The sequence below is a fragment of the Clavelina lepadiformis genome, chromosome 3 (genome assembly GCF_947623445.1).
Source record: "Clavelina lepadiformis chromosome 3, kaClaLepa1.1, whole genome shotgun sequence".
In the NCBI taxonomy this organism is placed as follows: Eukaryota; Metazoa; Chordata; class Ascidiacea; order Aplousobranchia; family Clavelinidae; genus Clavelina; species Clavelina lepadiformis.
Window position 1 is genome coordinate 15,690,730 of NC_135242.1, and position 22,005 is coordinate 15,712,734.

Genomic DNA, 22,005 nt, shown 5'->3' on the forward strand with positions numbered 1-22,005 from the left:
TTGATGAATGTCGGTGGGTTGGTTTGTACAACTTGTAGGACTTTCTGCACTTAATAGCCAGTACGCCAAACGTTCAATGGTAGTGGCACATTTTCAACTTACGTTGATGCTTGCATTTGGTAGGAGTGTAGGAATGTGAAGCCCTGTTAATTTCGCTCGTGCTTTGATTGCTCTGATGTCTTGGCTGCGTTAACAAACGAGGTGAGTCGATCGTAGACTAGGACGTTGGTTGTATTTTTCTGCTGCATCTCTGATTGGCACGACCTTGATTGCGTGACACTTCAAACTACAAACAAATACAGCGGTGAGTTGAAGATTCAACATGTGACTGCAGTATTGAGTCTTGCTGCTGTCGAACTTGAACGGCTGAAGATGTGCATGTAGGCAAGGTGGAGACCTGAAGAAAGCGCTGCTGCGCTTGTCATGCTGGCGAAATCAGAAAATGGCAGATAACTCATAGTGAATTGATTTGGGTTGCGGGTGTCTCCAGTGAAATATATACCAGAAGTTTGACACGTGTAGAGCCCCGACGTTAATTTGTAATATTCCGGTTTATCTGTCTCATTGAAAGGCGTGTTCACCCCACCCTCACAGCCGGCTATAAATGGTAAGAGCCGCAATAAAGCAAAGTAGCTACCCAAAATCCTACATTACTTTATTTTGGTATCCAAGACCGTGTGTTGCGCTTAAACTCGAGGTTGTTTTATGTAAATAAAGGGCAAGCACGAAAAACGCGCAAACCGAAATAACGTAATTGATTACAAAGAAATCTTACGATATGGCAATTTCAACAGGCGGCACTATTCGCCACAGTTAGAATCACTAGGTATTGTTAGTCAAAAAACTTATCCGTTGTTAGCAGGTACATTATCCTCACCCCTTAACAAACGTATTACCTACAGCAGTCATATTCATTTCTCTCAACCTGAAAGGATGAAAGACTAAGTAGACCTCATCCGCACAAAACGGACCAGGACTCCAATCCCCGACGGTAAGCAGAGGTGTTATCCTACTCGCCACCGCAGGTTATATAAATTTTTAAGCTATCTGGTGATAACAGGTCACCGAATGTTGATTAATTTTTGGATTGGTCGAAAATGTTTGTACCCCAGTCATTGGAAATTATAAGATAGGCAGAGAGTGAAAGCATCGAGTTGTCACTCGTGTTCAATTTTGCAAATTTCTAAGTGCCAAATTTATAACTACCCTCACGTTTATGCATGCAATATGAGCATGCAGCTGGTGATGAAGGTTTAAAAACATTAATTGAAGTAAACACGGTACCCCATAAACCTTACGCATCTCGTAGCCAAGAAAAACGCATTACGTAAAGGCTTTACGCATTTTGAAATTTGGCGAATTCAGACTTTGCCCGGTTTTGACTGGACTGGGTGCGCGGGTGATATTGTACGCTTTGTGGGCCTATTTATTTTGAACAGCTTTGATTAATACTGCACCCCATTTGCAGCTTTTATGTCAGCGGTTGTCAGAGACAGTCTTATGATTTCATAACGTTCTGCTTTCCTGCGGGAACTAAAGGCAATAAATCATGTTCGAATATAAATCCCTTTCAATGCGGGAAACTGTCACAGCTGTTTGTATTCATGGTACACTTCTACTCACGAGGGAGATCCCGTGAAAGTTTTCATCTCCCTTTGGTAAACCTAGTGATCTCAGAATGTAGGTAGGCCTATTATATCTGCGCACTACCTCGTCAGAGCTTGTTTGCTTAAAGCTTTAACTTATTGTTGTAGTGTTGCTTGGGACTTCTGCATAGTTATGGTATTTCTTGGATTAGAGACGACTGCTAAACAATAGCCTATTACACGTTTTAAAATTGAAAAACGGGTAGTAGCAAAAAAATGACAGGTAAGTGTAGGAAAAACTATACCGGTACTTTAAAAAAGTTTTGAAACATTTGTCAACTTTTAAAGAATTTGTTTTTATAACTTAGTGTGCTGTGTTTTCTAGGGTTAAATTTTCGCATTTTTGTCTTCGCAAGTTATTATATGCGTTTCTTCACTGTGACCAGCAAATTAAATCGTATAATTTATAAATGAAGGTTGAGGAAACTCTTATATCGATTTTATGAATGTTTTTGAAATTGGTCGTCGTTTTTATTATTTAATGAAACTCTTGTTACAAAATGTTATTTTCCGGGCATTGGACATTTTCGCATGCTTGACCTGTTTTTGTTAAACAAAGTTTTTAATTTTTTTCCCTTATTTGAGTTACCTTCTCAAAATATTTAAGGTCTCGTTGCTCTACTTCTGCTGCAAATCAGTTTAATGTCATGGGATGCACATGCTGAGCAAAAAACATCTACTTCTTTTTCAGTGGAAGCAAAGTTAATGTCTTATCTTCTTCAAAACTACAGCTCTGCGGTAAGACACTCTCTGCAGCTGCCCGTTTTTTTATTTTGCCTCTGTAGCGTTGCGACCAATAACGTATAAAAATAGACTACCTTTCTCTCACGTGCTTTGCCAATAACGCCTTAAAGGATCTAGATTCTAGAACAAGTTGCATGTATTAATGAAACTTCTTGTTTTATTTTCAGATCCCACCGAAACCACTTTCAGGAAAGGACAGCATTATAGTTAAACTTGGCATGAGTCTTATACAAATAATAAGCGTTGTAAGCCAAATAAAATAAACGTCACGTCTTGTTTTAAAATGTTGTCTGTTAGTTGATTTAGCTAAGTTTGTTGATTAAATGTTCGAGCATCGGTTTTGGCGGTTACCGAGCTTGTCCATCTTCATTTTAAGAAGGAAACATTTCATTTAGTTTTTTTGTGGCTTTTCCAGAAGTTGCAACTCCGGGACCACTGATCAGGAGCAAGCGTCCTTAATGCCTTACACAAGAGCGCATAACCAACTAATTTACCTTTTAGAAAGAAAAAGATGAAGAAATTGTTGTCACACTCTACATGACGTATTCGTGGCAAGATAGCAGACTAATATGGGATCCGAGCGATTATGACGGCATCAAAATCATTCGTATTCCACCAGCACAAATTTGGACTCCTGATGTAATCTTGGAAAACAGGTTGCTAATATTTACGATATTAGTTATGCTTTAGTTTTTGCAAGCATCAGACATTGTTTATAAACAATTGTTAAAAATTTATTATAAGCTTGTTAGTTGTGTTCAATGCAAAGTATATTTTTCTATGCTTTTTATATTTAGTAAAGATGGCATGATGAGAGAATCTGTCAACGTCAACGTTTTAGTTTATTCAGACGGTTCCGCTGAATGGCTTCCTCCAGCCATTTATAAGACGTCTTGCAGCATGGAGGTTATCTTATGTTTGTTATATTTTTTAAGCCTCCCGTTAAAAAGAAACGAATTAAAATTGTTTATTTATTGCGTTTCTAATTTGGGATCAGATGAAAAATCATTGTCTACGTGCCACATGTGTAGTTTGTATGTTTATGTGTCAGACCCTAAATTTTACTTTTTGCCGTATCCTTAAATCCGTATCAACTACGAATACTAATCATCTCCCTTAGATTTCTCTGTTTCCTTTTGATTGGCAAAATTGTTCCCTGATTTTTCGTTCATCAGCATTTGATCAATCCCGATTGGTTTTTGGTATGGTTTATGGCTACTCAATAACGGTTGATCCACAAGGTAAGTGACTGACATGTTAACTTTTGAAACGGTCAATTTAAGTGTAGGTAGTAAAAGCACAGAAATGATAATTTTCGTCACTCATAATAAATGTTTGTTTGGAATTTTCCGTTTGGTACTCTTTAGTGTCTTGTTCAGTACTTTGATACTCTTTACTACTTGTAAATCTTTGTAAATCAGCGTTTGTTCCACATGGAGAATGGGATTTAATGCAGAGGCCAGGTTACATCCACAGACGGAGAAGGGACGATAGCTTCCAAAAAGTCTTCTTTCATCTTATTATTAAACGTCGTCCTCAGTTCTACGTTTTAAACATGATCTTACCTTGTGTTATGATAACTGTTCTTTCCTGTTTCACTTTCTATCTTCCAATTTTATCAGGTGCAGATTTTCCAGTTTTATCACGTACAGACACATCAAAAACAAGCACAAATGTTGGCTAATTGAATAAATAAAAATTGCATAACAGATTTTTTTTTATCAAATTTATGAGAAGTTTAATCGAAAACAGGAATATGTTTAATTACTTAAGTTTTTTTTGTAGGAGAAAGAATATCACTTTCAATTTCTTTGCTTTTGGGTGATACCGTTTTTGCGCTTTTGATTGTACAAAGAACGCCTTCGACATCTTTGGCGATACCGTTGGCTGCATCTTATCTTCTTTTTTCCATGTCTTTGCTCTTCCTTTGCGTTTTCTTTTGGTAAATCGATGGTAATGATAGGCTGATTGCTACATAAGGATCGCTGTATAGTAAGAATTTTCGGTAAACTACATGTTTTAGAAGAATCCGGCATGGAAATAGTACAACTCTATCGACACCTTTTTAATTTACATTCTTCTACTTTATATCTATATTTCGGAATTTTTCGTTTCATACTCTTTAGTCTCTTGTTGAGTACTTTGATATTCTTTACTATTCCGTTTAGTGCCCTTTTTTGCACTGTTTATTGAAAATTTATTTTTTAGCGTAATAGGGTACAGCTTCCACTACCGGTCACGGTACTCCCATAAAATGCCAACCAGACTCCGGCACTTTGTTTTCCACCGGCTAGCGCCGGTATTGAAAATAAAACAACCCGATCAAAAGTGGAAAATTTCAAGCAATAAAAGTATTCCTCGTAAGTCTATTGAACGAGCAAAGAGATTTTGTTCTGTTTTTTTCTAAATGATTGATACTGTAATTGAAGATATAATTAGATATAAATAGTTTTTTCAATCTGTTGCAGTAACGCTGTGAAATAAATATATCTTATTCAAAGCTCCACGCGAACCTCAAACGTCAAACTCGATCGTTGCCAACCAGTTGGATACTGAAGATAACATTCAATACCCTTCAAGCAAAATTCCTTTTCAACAGCAGGTATGGATAATAATAATTGGAGGCTAGAAACGTCCGCTGAAGGCCCAGCTTATATTTGACATAAATTGTATAAAGTTTTTATGGCCTATATTTCACAATTATTAATAGCATATATATTGCAATCCACGACTGTAAACCTGTTTTAATTAATTACTGTAACTAATGTAGCAAAAATACGTTATTTAAGAGTGAAAAACTAGTCTGACGAAGTCGTAGCCTACACGAAATCTAAGAAGTGCTTTGTGTGTTTTTATCAGGAGATAGTTTATGGATTCAAGCAACGTCACCTTAAAGGGGGAAAATGGGACATGTTAAAAACCGAAAATGAATTACCAAGTTTGTTGTCAAGTGGATATTATAATTCAAGTGCAAGGACTTTACGATACGTTTCGGAAAAAATAAAGTGGAAAAAGAAGCTTGAAATGGTTTGGGTTTTGTTCTTACTGAAACTAGTAACAGTTTGACTGTTTGGTTTGTAGTTTTAAATCCACTTTATTGTAAAGTTAGGGATAAAGACATCAAGACAAAGGCTAATTATTACAATCATCATTATTCATTACTATAATGAATTATGGAGCAGCGGTCTCCAACCTTTTATACCACGGACCGGTTTCATGCACACTAATTGTTGCGCGCACCGCCAAAAATGGATTAAACACGTAACATTGAGACAGGCACAAATTTCTGGTCAGTCTAGCCTTAAATGATATTATAGGCGATGATATTTGGAATTCACCTGAAAATATTCATCTAACCCAGGGATGTCCAACCTTTTATTGTAGTGGGCCGCATTGTTACTTGAAATAATTCAGTGGGCCGCAGAAACTATTAAATTTCAAGAAAAATGGGTACATCTTCGAGTCTTATAGTTATATATAATCCTGTTGCTACCATACTATACTATTACTGCACCCCTAAAAGCTGACTGGTACATTTTAATTAGGGTAAGATTGAAAGTTCAAAATACTACTTGGAGTGAAAATGACTAGCGGGCCGCACAAAAATCTCAGGCGGGCCGCAGGTTGGACATCCCTGATCTAACCTAACGTAACTGTCTTCTATTAACAACGTGCTTCGCGTTCGTAGCAAATTAACACTCAGGTTTTTGTTGAAAAACGCAGCATCGAAACGTGCCTGAAGTAAGCACAATGTGTATGTAGCCTACAATAAATTGTATCCAACAAATAGTAGGCTGTAGGCAAGTCCTGCTGCTGCGTGCCAGTGGTGGTCAGCAACGAAGTAGTTTTACTGAAGCAGATTCCCTCTACTTTGGCTACTTACTTAAGTAGTTTTATTCATCGGTACTTTTACTTGGGTAGTTTTTATTCCAAAGTAACTTACTTGAGTAGGTTACCAAATGCTGAAGTAGAAAGTATAGTCAGTGTTTTAGTTCGAAGATAATTTGCAGTAATTTTCATTTGCAATCACATTTACACAAAGCGTCCTATATTGTCTACAACTTGATTTTCACGTAACAATGCTCTAATGATCGAAGGACAAAAGTATGTCTGAAACCATTTAGCTTCATAAAATTATGCTTTTCTCTGCAGTTGCATCGCTTTTAGCAAGTCCGTGGTAATTTGTGCTTTCATACTGTATAACCTCATACTGTAGAGTTTAGATCGATAACTACTTCATACTTGAGTAGTTTTGAACAGCAATACTTTTACGTGTGGTTAGTAATACTTTTATGTGGTTAATTTGACCACCACTGTGCACGCCTGCACGTGTTTTCTTTCATTTTATCTGGAAGAGAATGATACAAAAATCCTAGCGTGGTTATTTACGGCTTTTTTAGCCTGGTACTCTGGGTTTAATTCTTCTCAAAACCAAACAGTTTTTCTTTACACCTTTGCCGAGCTATACTGAGCGTTTTACCGAAATCATTACTGTAATAAACGCACTTTCACGATGACGTGTCCTATAGTAACTCGATGAAAATATCAACGTGTTACCACTGCAACAAGATGGTTTTATCTGGGACTGGTTCACTAAGGTAGCTTGTTTTGCCTGCGCATTAAAAATCGCGAAAAACATAAATCATAAACGGTGACACACAAAGTAACGTTTTCTTTAACACGGTAAAAGCCTCTTTTTTAATCTGTCACATTGGATGTACAAAACCTTCACGGGCCGGCTGTAAACTGTTCACGGCCTGGTGTTTGGGGACCGCTGGTGTAGAATGTTGATTGAGAACTTTTATTTTGATAGAACAAGGATGAGTGGATGGTCTTAGCAATAATTGTGGATCGCCTGCTAATGTGGATATATCTATTTTCCTTCGCTATTGGAACTGCAGCCTTTGTTCTGTGCGTTATTTCTTCCCAATATCCAGTGGCTGATCCGAAGAATGGTCCAATAACTTTGGGCAGAGATATTTTATCATAAATTGTTTTGCAAACGATTGGTTTTTTATGTAAATATACAAATCATTTGTATCACTTGGCGGATTATTTTTTCTGGCGACTCTGCTTGCCTATGATATAGGCCTATATACACAAACTACAAGACAATATTACATTACAGAAAGTTATTTGTTTTGCTAAATTTTAATATAACTATATAGACTATCACTTAGCACTACGCATCTCGGCCAAAGTAAGTTTTATTACACAAACAACAACGCTCAATACGACCACAAATAGTTGTATTTTCAATATTTCATGGGCGTATAAGTTTATTTCTATTTCTACGTTGGATAATCAGCCATCGTGGCTTGGAGAAAAAACGCCAGAGTTCCCAACGTGAAAGTAGTCAAGTAAACCCACAAAAGAAGCCTGTCCAATATAAGGGCTACATATGCCCAATCGTCTTGTGACTATAAATTAAAAAGTCATCAAGTTGTTAACAATTTATTTACGTAACCTGTTTAACCCAATCGATACTATATGTACATACTATACACTTATACAGCATTTTAATGATCGTCTTGAAATTTGTAAGCAAACCTAATGGCATTGCGAAACATTTCGAACCTGTGATAAGTTGTCTTCGGTTTTCAAATACTTAGCGATGTAACAAATTGTTTTCAATGTCGGTTTCAGAGGTTCAGCAATATTTTTGATGTTGGGTTTGATAGTACAAGGCATATCGTTAAGTTCGCCTTCCGTACCAACCACGCCAAAGTCAAGAGGTGCATTCCGACGTCTTATTCGGCCTCCCAGCAATCTCTCTACCTAAATATTAAAATGCTACAAAAACAAGTCTTATACGTCTCGTTATTTGAAAAGTACCTGATTATTGTAAAGTATTGAGCTTGGCCTTTGTGATGATTCAATCACAATGGCCTTCTGAGCATCGACAGAGCTTCTTCGCCGTATGCGAAATGCTGCAAAGCAAACATCAGAAAAACTATTTTGGTGAAATGATATAAACGAAAATCACATGAAAGTCAAAACGCTTTATAGGTCTTTTGGTCCTCACTCTGTTTTACCGCTGATGGCCTCTCCATGTTCAAGAAAGACGCAAGTTTGTCCATGAAAAGATAAGTAACCCAATTTGGCATGGAGTGTGTATGTTTGGATCGAAAATGTACATTGCATACGATAACGCTGAAATATATTTTTAAATTTTTACACATATTTGGGCTCCCATGATAAATTCAAGCATAAATCTTTTACGTATGTAGAAATAAGCTAATAAAGTATACAAAAACATACTTTTTGATATGCGATTTAGCAAAGAAATTCGACTTTTACATATTTTCTACACAGGTGGCTTATCCATAAAACGTTACCATGCATTTACCTGAAGACTACACTTAAGATGACCAACGTGGTACAGAAGAGCATGTAACTTCCAATAAGAGGAACCGCAAATGATGTCTCTGGCATCTTTTGTGCAACCAGAAAGAGAAAAACCGTTTCACCGATAAGAATTGAAATTGAAAGGGTCATTTTTTCGCCTGAGAGAAAGGTGAACATTATTGACTGATAACATTACCCATATCACATGGTTACAAGAGACTATCTAGCTAAGGAAAGTTTTTCATCAACACGTCAAGTACCAAATCAATTTGTCGCTGGCTTTTCGTTGTAACGACATGGCAAAAATAGCGATGTGTGATAACAACTATCGGACGGCTACAGTATACTTACATGAAATAGATGGCAAATAAAAAACTAAACAAGATAGCGACGTCAACAAAACAGCAGGGACAATTAAGTTCATGACGTAGAATTGTGGTCGTCGTTTCATAATAAAATAAAACGTCATATCTTGATACAAAGGATCGTCATTGGAATTGTAAATTGAAATTGGTTTTTGGATTAGGTCCCATTCGCCATTTGACTGAAATGCTGTAAAATATAAAGCATGGAAATAACGGGAGATTACTACACAAGATATCATTGATAACAACTTGCAATAATTGAGTAATTTATATGCATAATTTAGAAAAAGAATTATACAGTAATTTTTTATTAAATCCTTTTGTGTATAAAACGTTAGGTTATCGTTTAAGTTAGGTTAACAAAAAACTGTGAAAATTAGTTTTGAACGCACGATTTTTTGCGCTGAAACAGTGGCAGCTAAAATAGAAGTGCTGCTTATAGCCGAAACTTGCTGTTAAAATACTGTACAACAGGTTTGGTACAAACCGTTTCTGTCAACGAAAACCTCTTCGCCGTAAGCAAAGCCAAGTTCCATATGAGAGCGATCATAAGTGGCAGATCGAAATACCATCGAACAATTTTGCCAGTCGAAAGGGAACAAAGCAACCTAAAGTACAACGTGTTTACTGTTTATACAAAAATGGAAAACCGAGGCATCACATAATTATTTTCATTTGCATTAAAACCATTGAAACGATACATTTTCGAAGTCGAGATGGGATTTTATAATGATATTGATAAGTTAAAACAATAAGGTAGTTTACTGCAAAGCCATACACCGAAGTGTCACATACATTTATAGTACAAGTGCTTTTGTAGAGAGCTGGAGGAATCCATTCCAACTCACCATTGTACTTAATCAAAACATTTGTCAAAAGGGAGACGTCGAAATCGCCATCTTTGCTGCAAAACCAACAAACAAATTAACAAAACAAAAAAACTTGAGCAGTTTTATCGCTGAGGATGTTTAAATAAAGGCAATGTTCGTGGAGACATAACTTTTTAAACTATGGAATCATAACCCGAATGGTACTGATCTAAACTTTACATTGAGTATTGGCTATATAATGCTCTATAACTGTTTTACCTGTTTTGTAAAATAATTCGAGGCTTCCACACTACGTGTGCAGGTAGTCTTAAAATATGAATGTTTTCAAAGCTATCTGGATTCCATGTGAAGCTTGCATCACTCCACTGGTAAGTCATATATACGGAGGTGGTCAACTCTTGGGATTTTTCTTTCTGGTCGTATTTATAATGAAATATACATTACAGATATACAAATGTACGTTCGCTAGACGTGCAGTAAAATAAAGTAGAAACACAATTGAGGGACAAGCAATGGTCCTTTTAGGTTATAACTTTACAATGTTGGTAACATGTATTAAGCATACGAACCAAGCTTATGATCTGCGATAGTGTCATGCCAACCTTGACGAGAGTACGATTGCCGTAATTAAAGGGTCGCATCTAAAAAATCTTGTTGAAAGTAAAACCTACTTTTAAGACAGCAAGCTGTTTTCTGACTGTGCAAAATAGTTGTCAAAAATTAATTTGTTTCAACACAATAATAATTAATAGGGCCTACTAATAGAAAACCAGCTAGAAAAATTACTCAAGAATCTGTCTTCCATAACCAAGTACTGAAAGATGACACATTACCTCTGGACTGTAATTAGCCAGCAATTTTGTTGCCAACCGGGATTCAGCTGATGGAGTAACCCTTGCCCCACAACACGCAGAATGTGCGAACAGCAAAACAACCAAGAGCAGCATGCTTTTCTAGACTGTTAAGTTGAAGACTCAATTGTGAAATAAACGGCTGCATATAGCGCACAACAGAAACAACTTGATTTGTTTAGTTCGAAAACTTGAAAATCAGCTACAAGCAAAATAGTGTATCACTGTTTTATGATATATATATATGTTATATATATACTGTACTTACAGCAATTGCGTACCGAAAATAACAATATATTTTATATACTACGTCAAAAATAATGAGGCTAGATAAAATCTGCTTACAACTTAGAAGTAGGCCTACTATAAAACAGCTTTTGATGAAACCCAATTTACAGTTTTGCTTGCGCCAAAATAGCTCTCACCACCTTTAGAGCAGATAAACAGTATACGACTTTCTGGAGAGATGGCACCCCGCTTTCTGGTTGGTGCGAATGATTTGATAAGCAGCTGCGCTAATGAGTGATGAACAACCGATATGGTTGGGGCTTACGTAGGCGAAATTACAGGCCTGAGAGTAGACTGACCAGCTTTTAAATTATAACGGACTATACACCTTGGCTTTATTCACGACGTGCTATAAACCAAAAATTCAATGATACTTGTGATGCACAGTTGTTCATACAAGACTATTGTTTCAAATAACTTGACCCGATGTTGACGATTCGAATGCGTTATATTGCAGCAATACAACCAAAGATAGAACGCATTGACTTTATTCGAACTAAAAACGGTACTAAATGTTCAAAGTTATCTTTACATATTTAATTAGCATAACTTTAAATTGTCCCAAAAGGTATCACATTTCTGAAATGAATAGCGATGTATTATTCCTGTTGTCATTGCTGGCTTCCTAACTTTCAGTGGAGTTTGGCAATGGATAATCAGCCGTTGTGGTTTGAAGAAAGAACGCGAGAGTTCCTACGGTGAATGTAGAAAAATAAACCCACAAAAGAAGTCTGTCCAATATGAGGGCTACATATGCCCAGTCGTCTTGAGACTGAAAAGATTAAAGTTGTTCGATATAAGTTAAATATTAGTTACATTTAGATTGTTATGTAAGCTGTTACACTTTTTTTATGCGTGGGCAACACATACGGAGTTCAAAACTATTTGTGTCACTTACGTACATACTTTTTATATCATTCTTAACAAGGAAATACAACTACCTGTGACAACCTGTCTTGCATTTTTTTATGTTTTGCGATGTAATTAACCGCGTTTAAAGCTGGCTTTAAATGATAAGGAATTCCTTTAACATTGGGACAAACAAAAACATTTTCCTCCAGTCGCTTATCACCATTAACTTCTTGAAGGCTTGCTGGAGTGGCTAACCGTCTGGCGCGTAATCCAAACTTATCTGCCTGATATAAGGTGTATTAAGTTATCGATGTAACTTAGACCGCATGCAATAAAATTACCGAAGCAAGATTATAGGTATATCAGTACACAGTACACAGCATTGCAATATAATGGTTTCCTTTTTGACTGAAAACGTATCAGCACTCATCGGGCAAGTCTACGTCAGCTGCAAGTGTTATATTAACCTACTAGCCGCTCCAACTATTATTTTGCATCGCAAATAACAACAGATGTTTTGACCCAAATGTGCTTATTTTAATCAGTTGATCAAGTGCAATAATTTCAATAAATAAAAATAACAAATTTAAATCATTTGCTATAATAAGTTTCCCTACTTGCTGGTCATAGAGTACACTGCTTGGTGATTTCCAGCTTCTTTTGTAAATGGTGTTTTGAAGAATAATTGAACTTGGTCTTCGTACAGGATTTGCTGAAAGGTTTAATTTGCAAAGTTAGGGTATGTGCACAAGGTGAAGTAAAAACATTGTCAATGGGCTCGTAAACAGAAGCGGTAAGCGACTATATATAATGATCTAAATTAGAGATAAGCAAAATAACAAAAAAAAATAAAAAATAACAAGCCTTAACGTCACCATTGTTCTAAAATTTGATATTGCAATGCTAGTTATCTCAAAAGTATGCAAGCAGTGGTGAGATTCAGCCGGTTCTCCGCGAACCGGTTGTTAACAAGCGTATGTATGAGCCTATGTGTAAATCGGCCCCCAGGTCAATATGGCATGCTGCTAGTGAGAAAACCAGATGTTAAAATATTTGAATCCCACCACTGTATGTAAGTACGTATTAACAACAGCGGGATCACCTTATTGTTAGACAAGGTAGTGGGTATTATTGTAACACGAGCTTTCGTTGCTGCGAGAGGCTATACTTTATAGTTTATAAGGTCAAAACAAATAGTTTCAAAAACTGAGTCAATCAATACTACACAGTTAGAATGAAAAAGTACAGTAATTATCAAAAAAGCAATAGGATGGAATAATGGCATTAGTATAATCAAAGACATGGATAACGTCCAAGGTGCTTAATCAAGTTCTGGCTAATAATTTATGGTTCGCCTTGTAACGGATATGTTTGCTGTAGGCTTGATATAATACATCGCCGATGTTTCTGAGATAGAGGAACTCTTTTAAGAACGATTTCTCGAGGAAGGCTTTTAGAAAGTCGGCCAAGACAGCAATGGCGTATTGTGTTACAACAGCTATAGAACTTGATTATACACCTTGAACACTATCTATGTCTCACACTTTATCATGTCCTTCTTTACTAATTTGTACGTTGCCTGTGTAGTATTTGTTGAATTACTGTTTGAATTTATTCCGTTCAGCCTGATGAAGTACTTTTCTAGTTTTTAGTGCCACCTAATCTAATAAGATACACCCCGCTGTTGTTAAGTACATAATGCTTCGTAAATTATAGATATAGATCTTTTTATCCATACGACCTGGTTCTTCTGAAGGTCTTTCAACGTTTAATATTGGTGCAAGTTTTTCCATATAAAGCCATTCAATCCATTTGGGCATGATATGTGTGGCGCTAGAGCGGTAGTGAACATTACAAACTACAACGCTGAAACAAATGTTACAACACATTGTTTTGCCGTTGATTAAACTAAGAATACAAAACTGTATTAATTTTATCAGACCCCGTTTTTTAAAATAGTGGTCAAAACGGATTACTGGACTTAGTATTTTGCATTTTGAGACTCAGACGCAGACGAGCAAAACTGCTGTTATAAAATACAGAGATACTTCGTGATCTATGGGATAACGGGAGTTGTTTTCTACTTACCTGCATACGACACTTATGATAACTAATGTCATACAAAAAAGTAGATAACCAGCAATCAGTGGAACAGCCAGTGATGTTTCCGGCATTCTTTGGGCAATCAGGAAAAGGAAAACGGTTTCACCGAGCAAGATAGAAATGGAGAGGGTCATCTTTTCACCTATGTATTTTGCAAAATGTTAATCATTCATTGGGCAACAGCTTTAGAGGAAACAAATTCATCAAACGTAATGATAATTACAGGATATCGAAGGTAAATAAAATACAAAGCAAGACAACGATGACATCAGGATGCAGGGAACAAGTAAATTCATGACATAAAACTGGGGACGCCTTTTGATGACAAAGTAAAATGTAACATCTTGATAAAGAGGGTCATCTGGAGAATGATTTATTTTCGCAGGTCTCTGGATTAAATCCCATTCGCCATTTGGCTGAAAAGCTGTAATGAAACCAAAAATAAATTATATTTTTCATATCAATGTACAATAATATTGGGGCGAGTATAATAATTACAGCGTGAACAAAACAACAGGTACAAATATTTGAAGTGGCCTGCCAATCTACAAACCGTTTTCATCTACATAGATCTCTTCGCCATAAGCAAGCCCAAGCTCCATATCAGCTCGATCATACGTGGCAGATCGAAAAACCATCGAACAGTTTTGCCAGTCGAACGGAAACAAAGCAACCTATATGAAAAGTTTTATATGTAACATTTATAGTCTGAGCATAAATTTATTTTAAGCAATCTTGATCTTCATATATATCAAAACAACAAAATTTTGACACAAGGCTATGTAGACTGTAGGGATAATAACCTGAATGTTTCTGGATCGATGAAAAAACAAACCACTGTAAGTATAATTTCGATACTACTGTGTATACTGTATGTATATAGCCTACTTCAATGATGCAAGAGCTCTTATAAAGTGCTGGAGGAATCCATTCAACTTTGCCATCATTGTAAATTAAGACATTTGTCATAAGTGACACATCGAATGATCCGTCTTTGCTAAAACAAATGGTTTGATCGCATAGTAAGCATGTGATTTTGTGCAAAGGCGTCAAATATATACTTGTAAAATAAATAAAGTTATGCCATTAATTACGTGTATATTATGACTTGTATCACTGTTAAACAGTATTTAATTTGTACTTGACGACCACCAAATAGGAACTTTGTTTTCAGAACATTTTCTTGTTTCTCGAAGATGAAAAATTTCGCGTCAGATTCTTCATTATAAACAAAGATACCTGTTTTGTAAAATGATTCTCGGCGTCCATACCGCGTACGATGGAAGCCGTAAAATCTTGATATTTTCATACATCGGCGGGTCCCAACTGAAGCTTTCATCAAGCCATTCATACGTCATGTAGACAGAAGTGGTAAGTTCTTGTGACTTTTCTTTCTGTAAACAATTTCCTATGTCTCGCTAAAAGATATTTTTGCAGATAAACCTTTACATTGACTTTCTATTTCTGCCAAAGTACGAAGTTGTAATTTATATTTTTTTATCTAAATGCCTGGTACCATACCATATCTGGTATCTTTTCAATCAATAAACAATTTAACCATGAACGTACCACGCTAATTATTTGAGACAGAGTCATTGCAACTTTAACCAGAGTTCGGTTGTCCAAGTTGAACGGTCGCATCTATAGTAAGTAAAGCATAACTAGTGAATATTATGCAGACCTCAGTTTGGACATTGATACAGTTGCCTCAATAGAAGACGTATTTTCACTAACCTGTGGATTGTGGGTTTTGAGTAGTTTATCTGCAAGTTTAGATTCACTTGACCAAAATTCGCTTTCAACAAATTGAAGAAATAGAAACCAAACTAGGAAACCAAACGGTCTTCGCAATTCTAGAGAAAATCAACGTTAAAGCAAAAGTTTCTAGTTTCCATGGACGAAACATGAAGAAATGTGTAGTATAGATATATTGCTCCTTACACACTATTCCAGCTCTACAGCCACAAGGTAGCTTATCTAAGACACGGTTAACAACTACTTTTAGGCACCTTCCTCACAAAATTAGTTCGGACGCGGAACGCGGCTTGTATAATTATACAATACGAAAAACAAAAAGAAAACTCCTTTATCTTACTGGTTTACCGTTAAAATATCGTTCACCATTTTAGCCCAAAACCATAGTTGTTGTAATTTTATACAGCGGCATTTTGATTTGTCTACCCAACTGCATAAGACTCGTGAAAACGCTTAACTCACAATTTTAGCGTTGAAGTACATAATATTACCATATCAATAAGTTTTGGGTTAAACGTTTTAGATTATTTGATATAGATAAGATAAAAGGAGATAAATAGGCCACTTGATGATTACACTATAACCAAAAACTTACCTTTCATGTCTAAAGACCGCTCAAGTAAAAAGATTGCACAATGAACACAGGTAACTACATATCACAATTAAGAATAATTCTCGAAACTCTGTGATATACTGCCCGAAACGCTGTAGATGTCTGTCTCTACTTAGTGTTTATCTAAAACGATAATGAGTTTGACAACAGCTGCTTTAAACTTTAATTGTCACCACATATGAAATTGTTAGATGTAGACCTTGCGTTAACCTCGTCACTCTCAACCGGTCATGATAAAGATTAACCCACTAATCAAAAGCTCATATAAGATTACTTATTTCTACATTAGCGCAGTTATTACAATAACCCCGTCGGTTTGATAAGGTTTTGAATGTTTTTGGCCTGTGCTGCCATCACACACCCTTTTGACTTCCTTATGCACTTTTAACGTTGGTTATTTTTTATGTTATAACTGCGATGCATGCTGCAAATCGTATATTATAAGTTACTTGCCACAAACTTTTAAAATTCACATCTTTACCTATATAACAGCAGCGAAATAGGTTATGTTATGCTATACAGAATTCTAGGTACGAAGATATGTTAGGTTCTTTTTATGGTAAATTTAGGGTGCAGGTAGACTCTAAAACATACATATTTTTAATGGGTTTTGGTGAATTGCTATAAAGGTATGTGCTCATCATCAGGCTATCTGTTGAAAGGACTTTAAACAGTAGCCTGCACAAGTTGCCTTTTCTATATTTGATGTAGTAAGTCGTATTTGTCTTTTTTCGTTGTATATGCAGTATGTGCAAACACAGATAATTATTTTCACATTTAACATCGCAGTTTAATGCACATCGAAACAAAACAGTTAGCCAACACAGCAAATGACATCAAACGGTTCATTGTATTGAGTCTGTTAACTTCCTGTAGAATTCAAGTATAGTTTGCTCGAAACGTAAAGAAAATTACATTTTTGCAACGTTGTTAACAATGTTTTTTCCCATTAAACATGCTTTTGTTTTTAAAAAATTTTCATACTAGGGATCTTTTCTCAAAGCGGGTTGTTGTTTTCTTCAGACTTACGAGGAAGCCGAAGAGTGCTATGACATTTTTTCTCGCAAAAGTGATTACATGTTGCCGAATGTCAGGAGTTAAAAAGCTGTGTGTTCGAACCCGTTGTAGTGCCAAATTTGTTCGGGGCATTGTGAGTTGTGACGTAGAGGTTGGGCATTACTCAGCTTAATTTTTTCGCTCGAAAACCTTGGAGATTGCTATCGGGTTTAGGGAAAACTTACAAGGTTACCAACTTAACTTACTAACAAGAAAACAATACATACAAGCTGATAGGAAATTTAAGGATTTCAATCGAAACACCGGCACGGCATGACGCCGGCTTGCATTTTGCGAACCAGGGGCTCTAACCGTTGCGCCATTGAGCCGAGTTATTTAGCCTGTCAACTCATGCGCCAACTTCATTCAAAGTTTGGTTCACACAGACCCTTTTATGTAGACAGAAAATTTTTGATATGAAGATTGTTAAGTACAGTAGACCTAAACACATTTTAATCAAAAAATTTTGACCGTTTCTTCAATAATAGTTTGTACGTAAAGTGTCTGTACGTGTTGTATTAGTAACGGGGATTAACCGTTTTCAAGATTAGTGCAAAAGATAAACAAGCCAAAGTTGGCCAAAGTTCTAGTAGCCTACAGTGTTTTCTCAAGTTTTTCTACTAATTGTACAGGCTTAGTTTTAAAATCATATTTTTTAGAGTACTGTTTGCTGTACGTGCACTGATATTAATTTATTTAACATTTTACAGTACATCTCAACTTTTGTTTATGTTGATTGTTGTTATTTCATTGGTTTAGGCTACATTGCACTTTCCCTGCAAGCAAATTTGTTACAAAGACAAAGAAAAGTCATGCCAAGTGAATTTGTAGTTGTTAACTGCTGCGACTGTGGAACATATCAGATTCATCCTACAAAGAAGGGAAAGAAATGGTCTTGTAAAATGTGTGGGTTAAAGCAATCCTATAATAAAATACATTTTGAAGTAAGTTTTGATAAACGTTTACACAATTATATGTTTTCAAGCGGCTTTAGTTACTTTTAACTTATGCTCTTATGTGAAAAAATTCTTGTCGATTTCATTTGCAAAATATTAAGGTGAAATTGTTTGTGGTCAGTTTTATAAGTAGGGTTCCCATACCGTCCTTATATCTAAGATTTGTCCTTATTTTAAAGGTCTATGTCTTAGAAAATATATTCGTCTTTTTTCTAAGAAATTCCTTATTTTCACTTGCGTCCTTTTTTTAGGGTGGAGGTTCGTATTTTGGGCATTTTGACACTTTTAGTATAACATTTTGTACCAAAGAGATACCAAAATTAAGAACATGCAGATATTGTCTGTTTTTTTTAGGACCATTGGTTGCTTTCTCCTGTTGTGCACTGTTTAAGGTGGTATTCGTCTTTCGTTTCCTAGTCGTTCTTATTTTTGAGTTGAGACCAATGGCAACCCTGTTTATAAGGAATCCACTAGACCTACCCATCCTGCATTCGTTGTGAAATTCTAATTATTATTTACTATAATACAGTATTCTAAGCAGCTGTCCACAACCTTTTTTGCTTTACGGACCAGTTTTATTTTAAAAATAGTCTGGCGGACCTGCAGCTAGAAATAACTAAGGTTGACATCATACATTCTTGGTCTGAAGTGAAAGGATTCAAGATTACATAATTGTAATTTTTTGTTATAGTTAATTCACCCAGTACATTGCGAGTTGCCCAGTTAGGACAAAAATTGTTGTGTTTCTGGTTAAAACTACCTTTTTTTCTTTGCTGTAGCTACCTATGCATTTTTTTTCATTATTTGCAAGGTAATTCTAGTCTCGACCAAACAAACTTTTAAGCAAAGCTTTCTTATGCATGTTGCATGCAAAGAAACTTGTGAGAAAGTGACCCGCTCACTTGTTTTTGTAACATGTAACATGTTGTTACATCTCTGCAACTTCTTTAATGATCGTTTTTTTTTTACTTTTAAACTTTTACAGCAATTTCGACAATATTTACGACATAGATATAAGACATTGATAGATACATAGGAAGAGAACTGCAATTTTTTTCATTGGGCTCGATTTATAAGATAGAGCGTGGTCTCAAATACCTCACACTCTTACCCAGTTATTTTTGCTGGATGCATCGTACAGTTAGCATAAAATGCACACAATTACAATAAGGATAAAGCACTTATTGTTGGCCAAGGACCACTATTTGTATAAGCTTTCTTTCAACCTGGTGGTTGAAGAACACTGTTCTGCAGCATGTGCTTTGGTACTTTTGGTGTATTTTGGTTTAGGGCATTGATATTATCTTCTTCATATCACAAGTTAAGACGACTCGAGATGACGTTTGCTGCAATAGCCATTTTTCTTCTAAAAGAACTTGACAATAATACTGTTTTACCGTACCTGTTATTTGTTGACTTGCATTTTGAAATCATCTTTCACTATCCAAAAGTAATTTTGAAGTTGGAACCAACTTGTATTAAGTTTGGAAAATAAATATCAGGTGAATGTATTAAGAAATTTTAAAAGGAACATATCATCATATAAAATGAAACTGATGGCAGATTTAACATATATTTACAGCACATAACTTGTGGATAAATATAAAAATATTGCAATTAATGTCAAAATTTCTTATTTGCTTTCACTTTTAGGGTCATGCATTGGAGTGTAGAAAGTTAGTGCAAACATGCAACATGCAAAGAGGTTTAAATAAAGAACAGCAATTGTTTCAACTGCCGCAGTGTGTAATCAAGCAAACAGAACATAATGGTACAAAATTAGATATCTATATCTATGACTGTAATATTCTATCCTATTGGTATAAATGCTTAGCACACCGTATCCCCATTTTAGAATTACCGGAAGATAATTTAAGGCTCAAAAGCTGCAAGTGGCTGAAATATAAATCCAGTAACGAGACATCATCAAGTGAAGAAGATGCAGTTGATGAAAAAGGCGGAGTTTGCGCAGCTGAGGTTGCATATAATAGTATTAAAAAAAGTAGAAATATCACTTCACAAGGCAACAAGCGGAAGATTCCAAATTCGTATACAAAGCAAGTTGGTGATCACACTCATCCTTTGCCTGTTAAGAAATATACTAATACTGCAAAGGAAAACAGGACACCTTTTTCTGCTGCACTTCAAATTTCAACTTCTCATTCCACTGGTGATGACATTGTTACAACTAAAAAATCCAAATGGAGTACATTTAAACCAGACTTGGGTCAGAGTGATTCGCATCTATTTGATGACTAATTTTGTAGCTTGGTCTCAATCTTATAATTATGCATGCAGTTTTGCTGTATCCTTTTAACTTTGAGGAATGAGTTCACACACAGTTTTCAGTGAATGCAGGATTGTTTGTTTGTTTTGTTTTGAGAAAGAAATATGAACTTTAGCGTACTTTGCCAATAACTTGCATTTAAACTTTTTGTCATTATACCGTTTTGAAGCAGCTTGGTAATACTGTAAAACAATAAACAAATATTCGGTGTGGTATCATAATCATAAGCTTTATTCTCGGACTGAGAAAAGTCTTTGCACGACCTAAAACCGGCAATGATTCCTTATCCCTTTAGCCCCGTTACCGAACTAGCCGTTGTGCAAGTTCTTATTGATTCACGCACAATATTCCTGATTTTTTATATAATACAAAACTGCCCCAGTTTAGAATTGTCCACCAAGACCTGTGAACAGCAGCAAGCGTCGTGAATCCCCTTTCTAAGTGCTTTATACGGTAAGAATCTTTTACACAGGTCAGTTGTGAGAGGGCATAGAAGATAGTTAGCTACGTCACTCATATCCAACCTGATCATTTTGTTTTTATATGCTTACATCGACTTTGATGTAAGTACCAGAAAGATATGAACATATCTGATGCCCGGTTGGAACTTGGAGCAAATTATTGCTATTCCCACGAATCGAAATCTTTTTCTACCTGGCGCGAACTGTATTATGGGATTTGGGGTGGTGGATTGGTTTCTGGACTGGCCTAAGCCAAGTCTGACTGTTGACTCCGAGCTAGTTATCTTGACTCCGTTGCGTTTACTGTCTCTATATTGCTTCTTAAATCAACACCAATTTCATAAAGTTCAGTTGTTATATTGTCCGAATCAGTTGTATCGAATTAGCAATATTTACACCATGATCCCACTTTCATAGTAATTCAGTACTAACTTCAATTTTACAGAACAATGGAAATAACTCAGAGAAGAGAGAATTTCCAAGATCCGTTTGTCAGAGACGAGAGTAAGAGCAGAGTACTAGCAAGTCCTGAAGGGACAAGCCCTTGCAGAGCCTCGCCGGCCAGAACATCCAGCATAACGATTTTAACCAAGCTTAAAGTTTTATATCATACACGTCAGCCAATCAGCTAACGCCATGTTAATTTATCGTTGCTACGTGTATGTGTGTACTATCTATTATTCTACGAATCTACGTTATCCAAACATTTCATCAAGTACACTTCAAACTTTACGCCGTAAAACAACGCTACTTGAAATACTTCAACTACCGTCAGCACGCTACAAGCTTTGCACATTATTATCTGCCTGGAGAAAAATCAAAACTTTTGCAATGCCAATATATATAATTA

General features: G+C 35.9%; 4 protein-coding genes across 6 annotated transcripts; 2 read left to right on the forward strand and 2 right to left on the reverse strand.

The window, feature by feature from the left end:
- Positions 1 to 53: 53 nt before the first annotated feature.
- On the forward strand, positions 54 to 7,430 carry LOC143450603 (acetylcholine receptor subunit beta-like). 3 transcript variants are annotated; one of them, XM_076951216.1, is made up of 13 exons: positions 54 to 201; positions 1,755 to 1,869; positions 2,254 to 2,384; positions 2,558 to 2,635; positions 2,892 to 3,046; positions 3,188 to 3,296; positions 3,511 to 3,631; positions 3,812 to 4,012; positions 4,176 to 4,332; positions 4,599 to 4,750; positions 4,892 to 4,992; positions 5,250 to 5,417; positions 7,204 to 7,430. In XM_076951216.1, the coding sequence occupies exons 2-13, from the start codon at positions 1,863 to 1,865 to the stop codon at positions 7,378 to 7,380; spliced, it is 1,557 nt and encodes a 518-aa protein (XP_076807331.1). In that variant the 5' UTR covers positions 54 to 201; positions 1,755 to 1,862; the 3' UTR covers positions 7,381 to 7,430. The 3 variants fall into 3 exon arrangements, with proteins under 3 accessions (XP_076807331.1, XP_076807332.1, XP_076807330.1); XM_076951217.1 differs by lacking the exon at positions 54 to 201 and adding an exon at positions 219 to 1,680; XM_076951215.1 differs by lacking the exon at positions 54 to 201 and having other exon boundaries at positions 1,695 to 1,869.
- Positions 7,431 to 7,582: 152 nt separating this feature from the next.
- Positions 7,583 to 11,394, reverse strand: LOC143450730 (acetylcholine receptor subunit beta-like). The gene is made up of 11 exons (XM_076951392.1): positions 10,767 to 11,394; positions 10,503 to 10,574; positions 10,192 to 10,346; positions 9,899 to 10,007; positions 9,591 to 9,711; positions 9,090 to 9,290; positions 8,740 to 8,896; positions 8,416 to 8,543; positions 8,226 to 8,320; positions 7,968 to 8,168; positions 7,583 to 7,810 (listed from the first exon to the last, which is right to left on the reverse strand). The coding sequence occupies exons 1-11, from the start codon at positions 10,878 to 10,880 to the stop codon at positions 7,682 to 7,684; spliced, it is 1,482 nt and encodes a 493-aa protein (XP_076807507.1). The 5' UTR covers positions 10,881 to 11,394; the 3' UTR covers positions 7,583 to 7,681.
- A 150-nt stretch (positions 11,395 to 11,544) lies between these two features.
- On the reverse strand, positions 11,545 to 16,513 carry LOC143450729 (acetylcholine receptor subunit beta-like). The gene is made up of 12 exons (XM_076951390.1): positions 16,378 to 16,513; positions 15,762 to 15,880; positions 15,597 to 15,668; positions 15,267 to 15,421; positions 14,916 to 15,024; positions 14,581 to 14,701; positions 14,251 to 14,451; positions 14,013 to 14,169; positions 13,666 to 13,790; positions 12,542 to 12,636; positions 12,014 to 12,208; positions 11,545 to 11,844 (listed from the first exon to the last, which is right to left on the reverse strand). Exons 1-12 carry the CDS (start codon positions 16,382 to 16,384, stop codon positions 11,698 to 11,700), a joined length of 1,503 nt encoding a protein of 500 aa, XP_076807505.1. The 5' UTR covers positions 16,385 to 16,513; the 3' UTR covers positions 11,545 to 11,697.
- A 1,540-nt stretch (positions 16,514 to 18,053) lies between these two features.
- Positions 18,054 to 20,915, forward strand: LOC143450325 (uncharacterized). The gene is made up of 3 exons (XM_076950825.1): positions 18,054 to 18,395; positions 20,061 to 20,178; positions 20,263 to 20,915. Exons 1-3 carry the CDS (start codon positions 18,264 to 18,266, stop codon positions 20,664 to 20,666), a joined length of 654 nt encoding a protein of 217 aa, XP_076806940.1. The 5' UTR covers positions 18,054 to 18,263; the 3' UTR covers positions 20,667 to 20,915.
- The last annotated feature ends 1,090 nt before the right edge of the window (positions 20,916 to 22,005 follow it).

Excerpts from the sequence above, each read along its gene's own strand:
- LOC143450603 (XM_076951216.1), top strand. Across the intron at positions 4,013-4,175 it reads CTATCTTCCAATTTTATCAG|GAGAAAGAATATCACTTTCA; the intron begins GTGCAGATTTTC and ends TTTTTTTTGTAG. Across the intron at positions 4,751-4,891 it reads AAGCAATAAAAGTATTCCTC|CTCCACGCGAACCTCAAACG; the intron begins GTAAGTCTATTG and ends TCTTATTCAAAG.
- LOC143450730 (XM_076951392.1), bottom strand. The coding sequence starts at position 10,880 with ATGCTGCTCTTGGTTGTTTTGCTGTTCGCACATTCTGCGTGTTGTGGG. Across the intron at positions 9,712-9,898 it reads AAAGCACTTGTACTATAAAT|GTTGCTTTGTTCCCTTTCGA; the intron begins GTATGTGACACT and ends GTTGTACTTTAG. Across the intron at positions 8,544-8,739 it reads ATCTTAAGTGTAGTCTTCAG|CGTTATCGTATGCAATGTAC; the intron begins GTAAATGCATGG and ends AATATATTTCAG.
- LOC143450729 (XM_076951390.1), bottom strand. Across the intron at positions 14,702-14,915 it reads AGAGCTCTTGCATCATTGAA|GTTGCTTTGTTTCCGTTCGA; the intron begins GTAGGCTATATA and ends CTTTTCATATAG. Across the intron at positions 13,791-14,012 it reads ATCATAAGTGTCGTATGCAG|CGTTGTAGTTTGTAATGTTC; the intron begins GTAAGTAGAAAA and ends CATTTGTTTCAG.
- LOC143450325 (XM_076950825.1), top strand. The coding sequence starts at position 18,264 with ATGCCAAGTGAATTTGTAGTTGTTAACTGCTGCGACTGTGGAACATAT. Across the intron at positions 18,396-20,060 it reads ATAATAAAATACATTTTGAA|GGTCATGCATTGGAGTGTAG; the intron begins GTAAGTTTTGAT and ends TTTCACTTTTAG. Across the intron at positions 20,179-20,262 it reads CAAGCAAACAGAACATAATG|AATTACCGGAAGATAATTTA; the intron begins GTACAAAATTAG and ends TCCCCATTTTAG.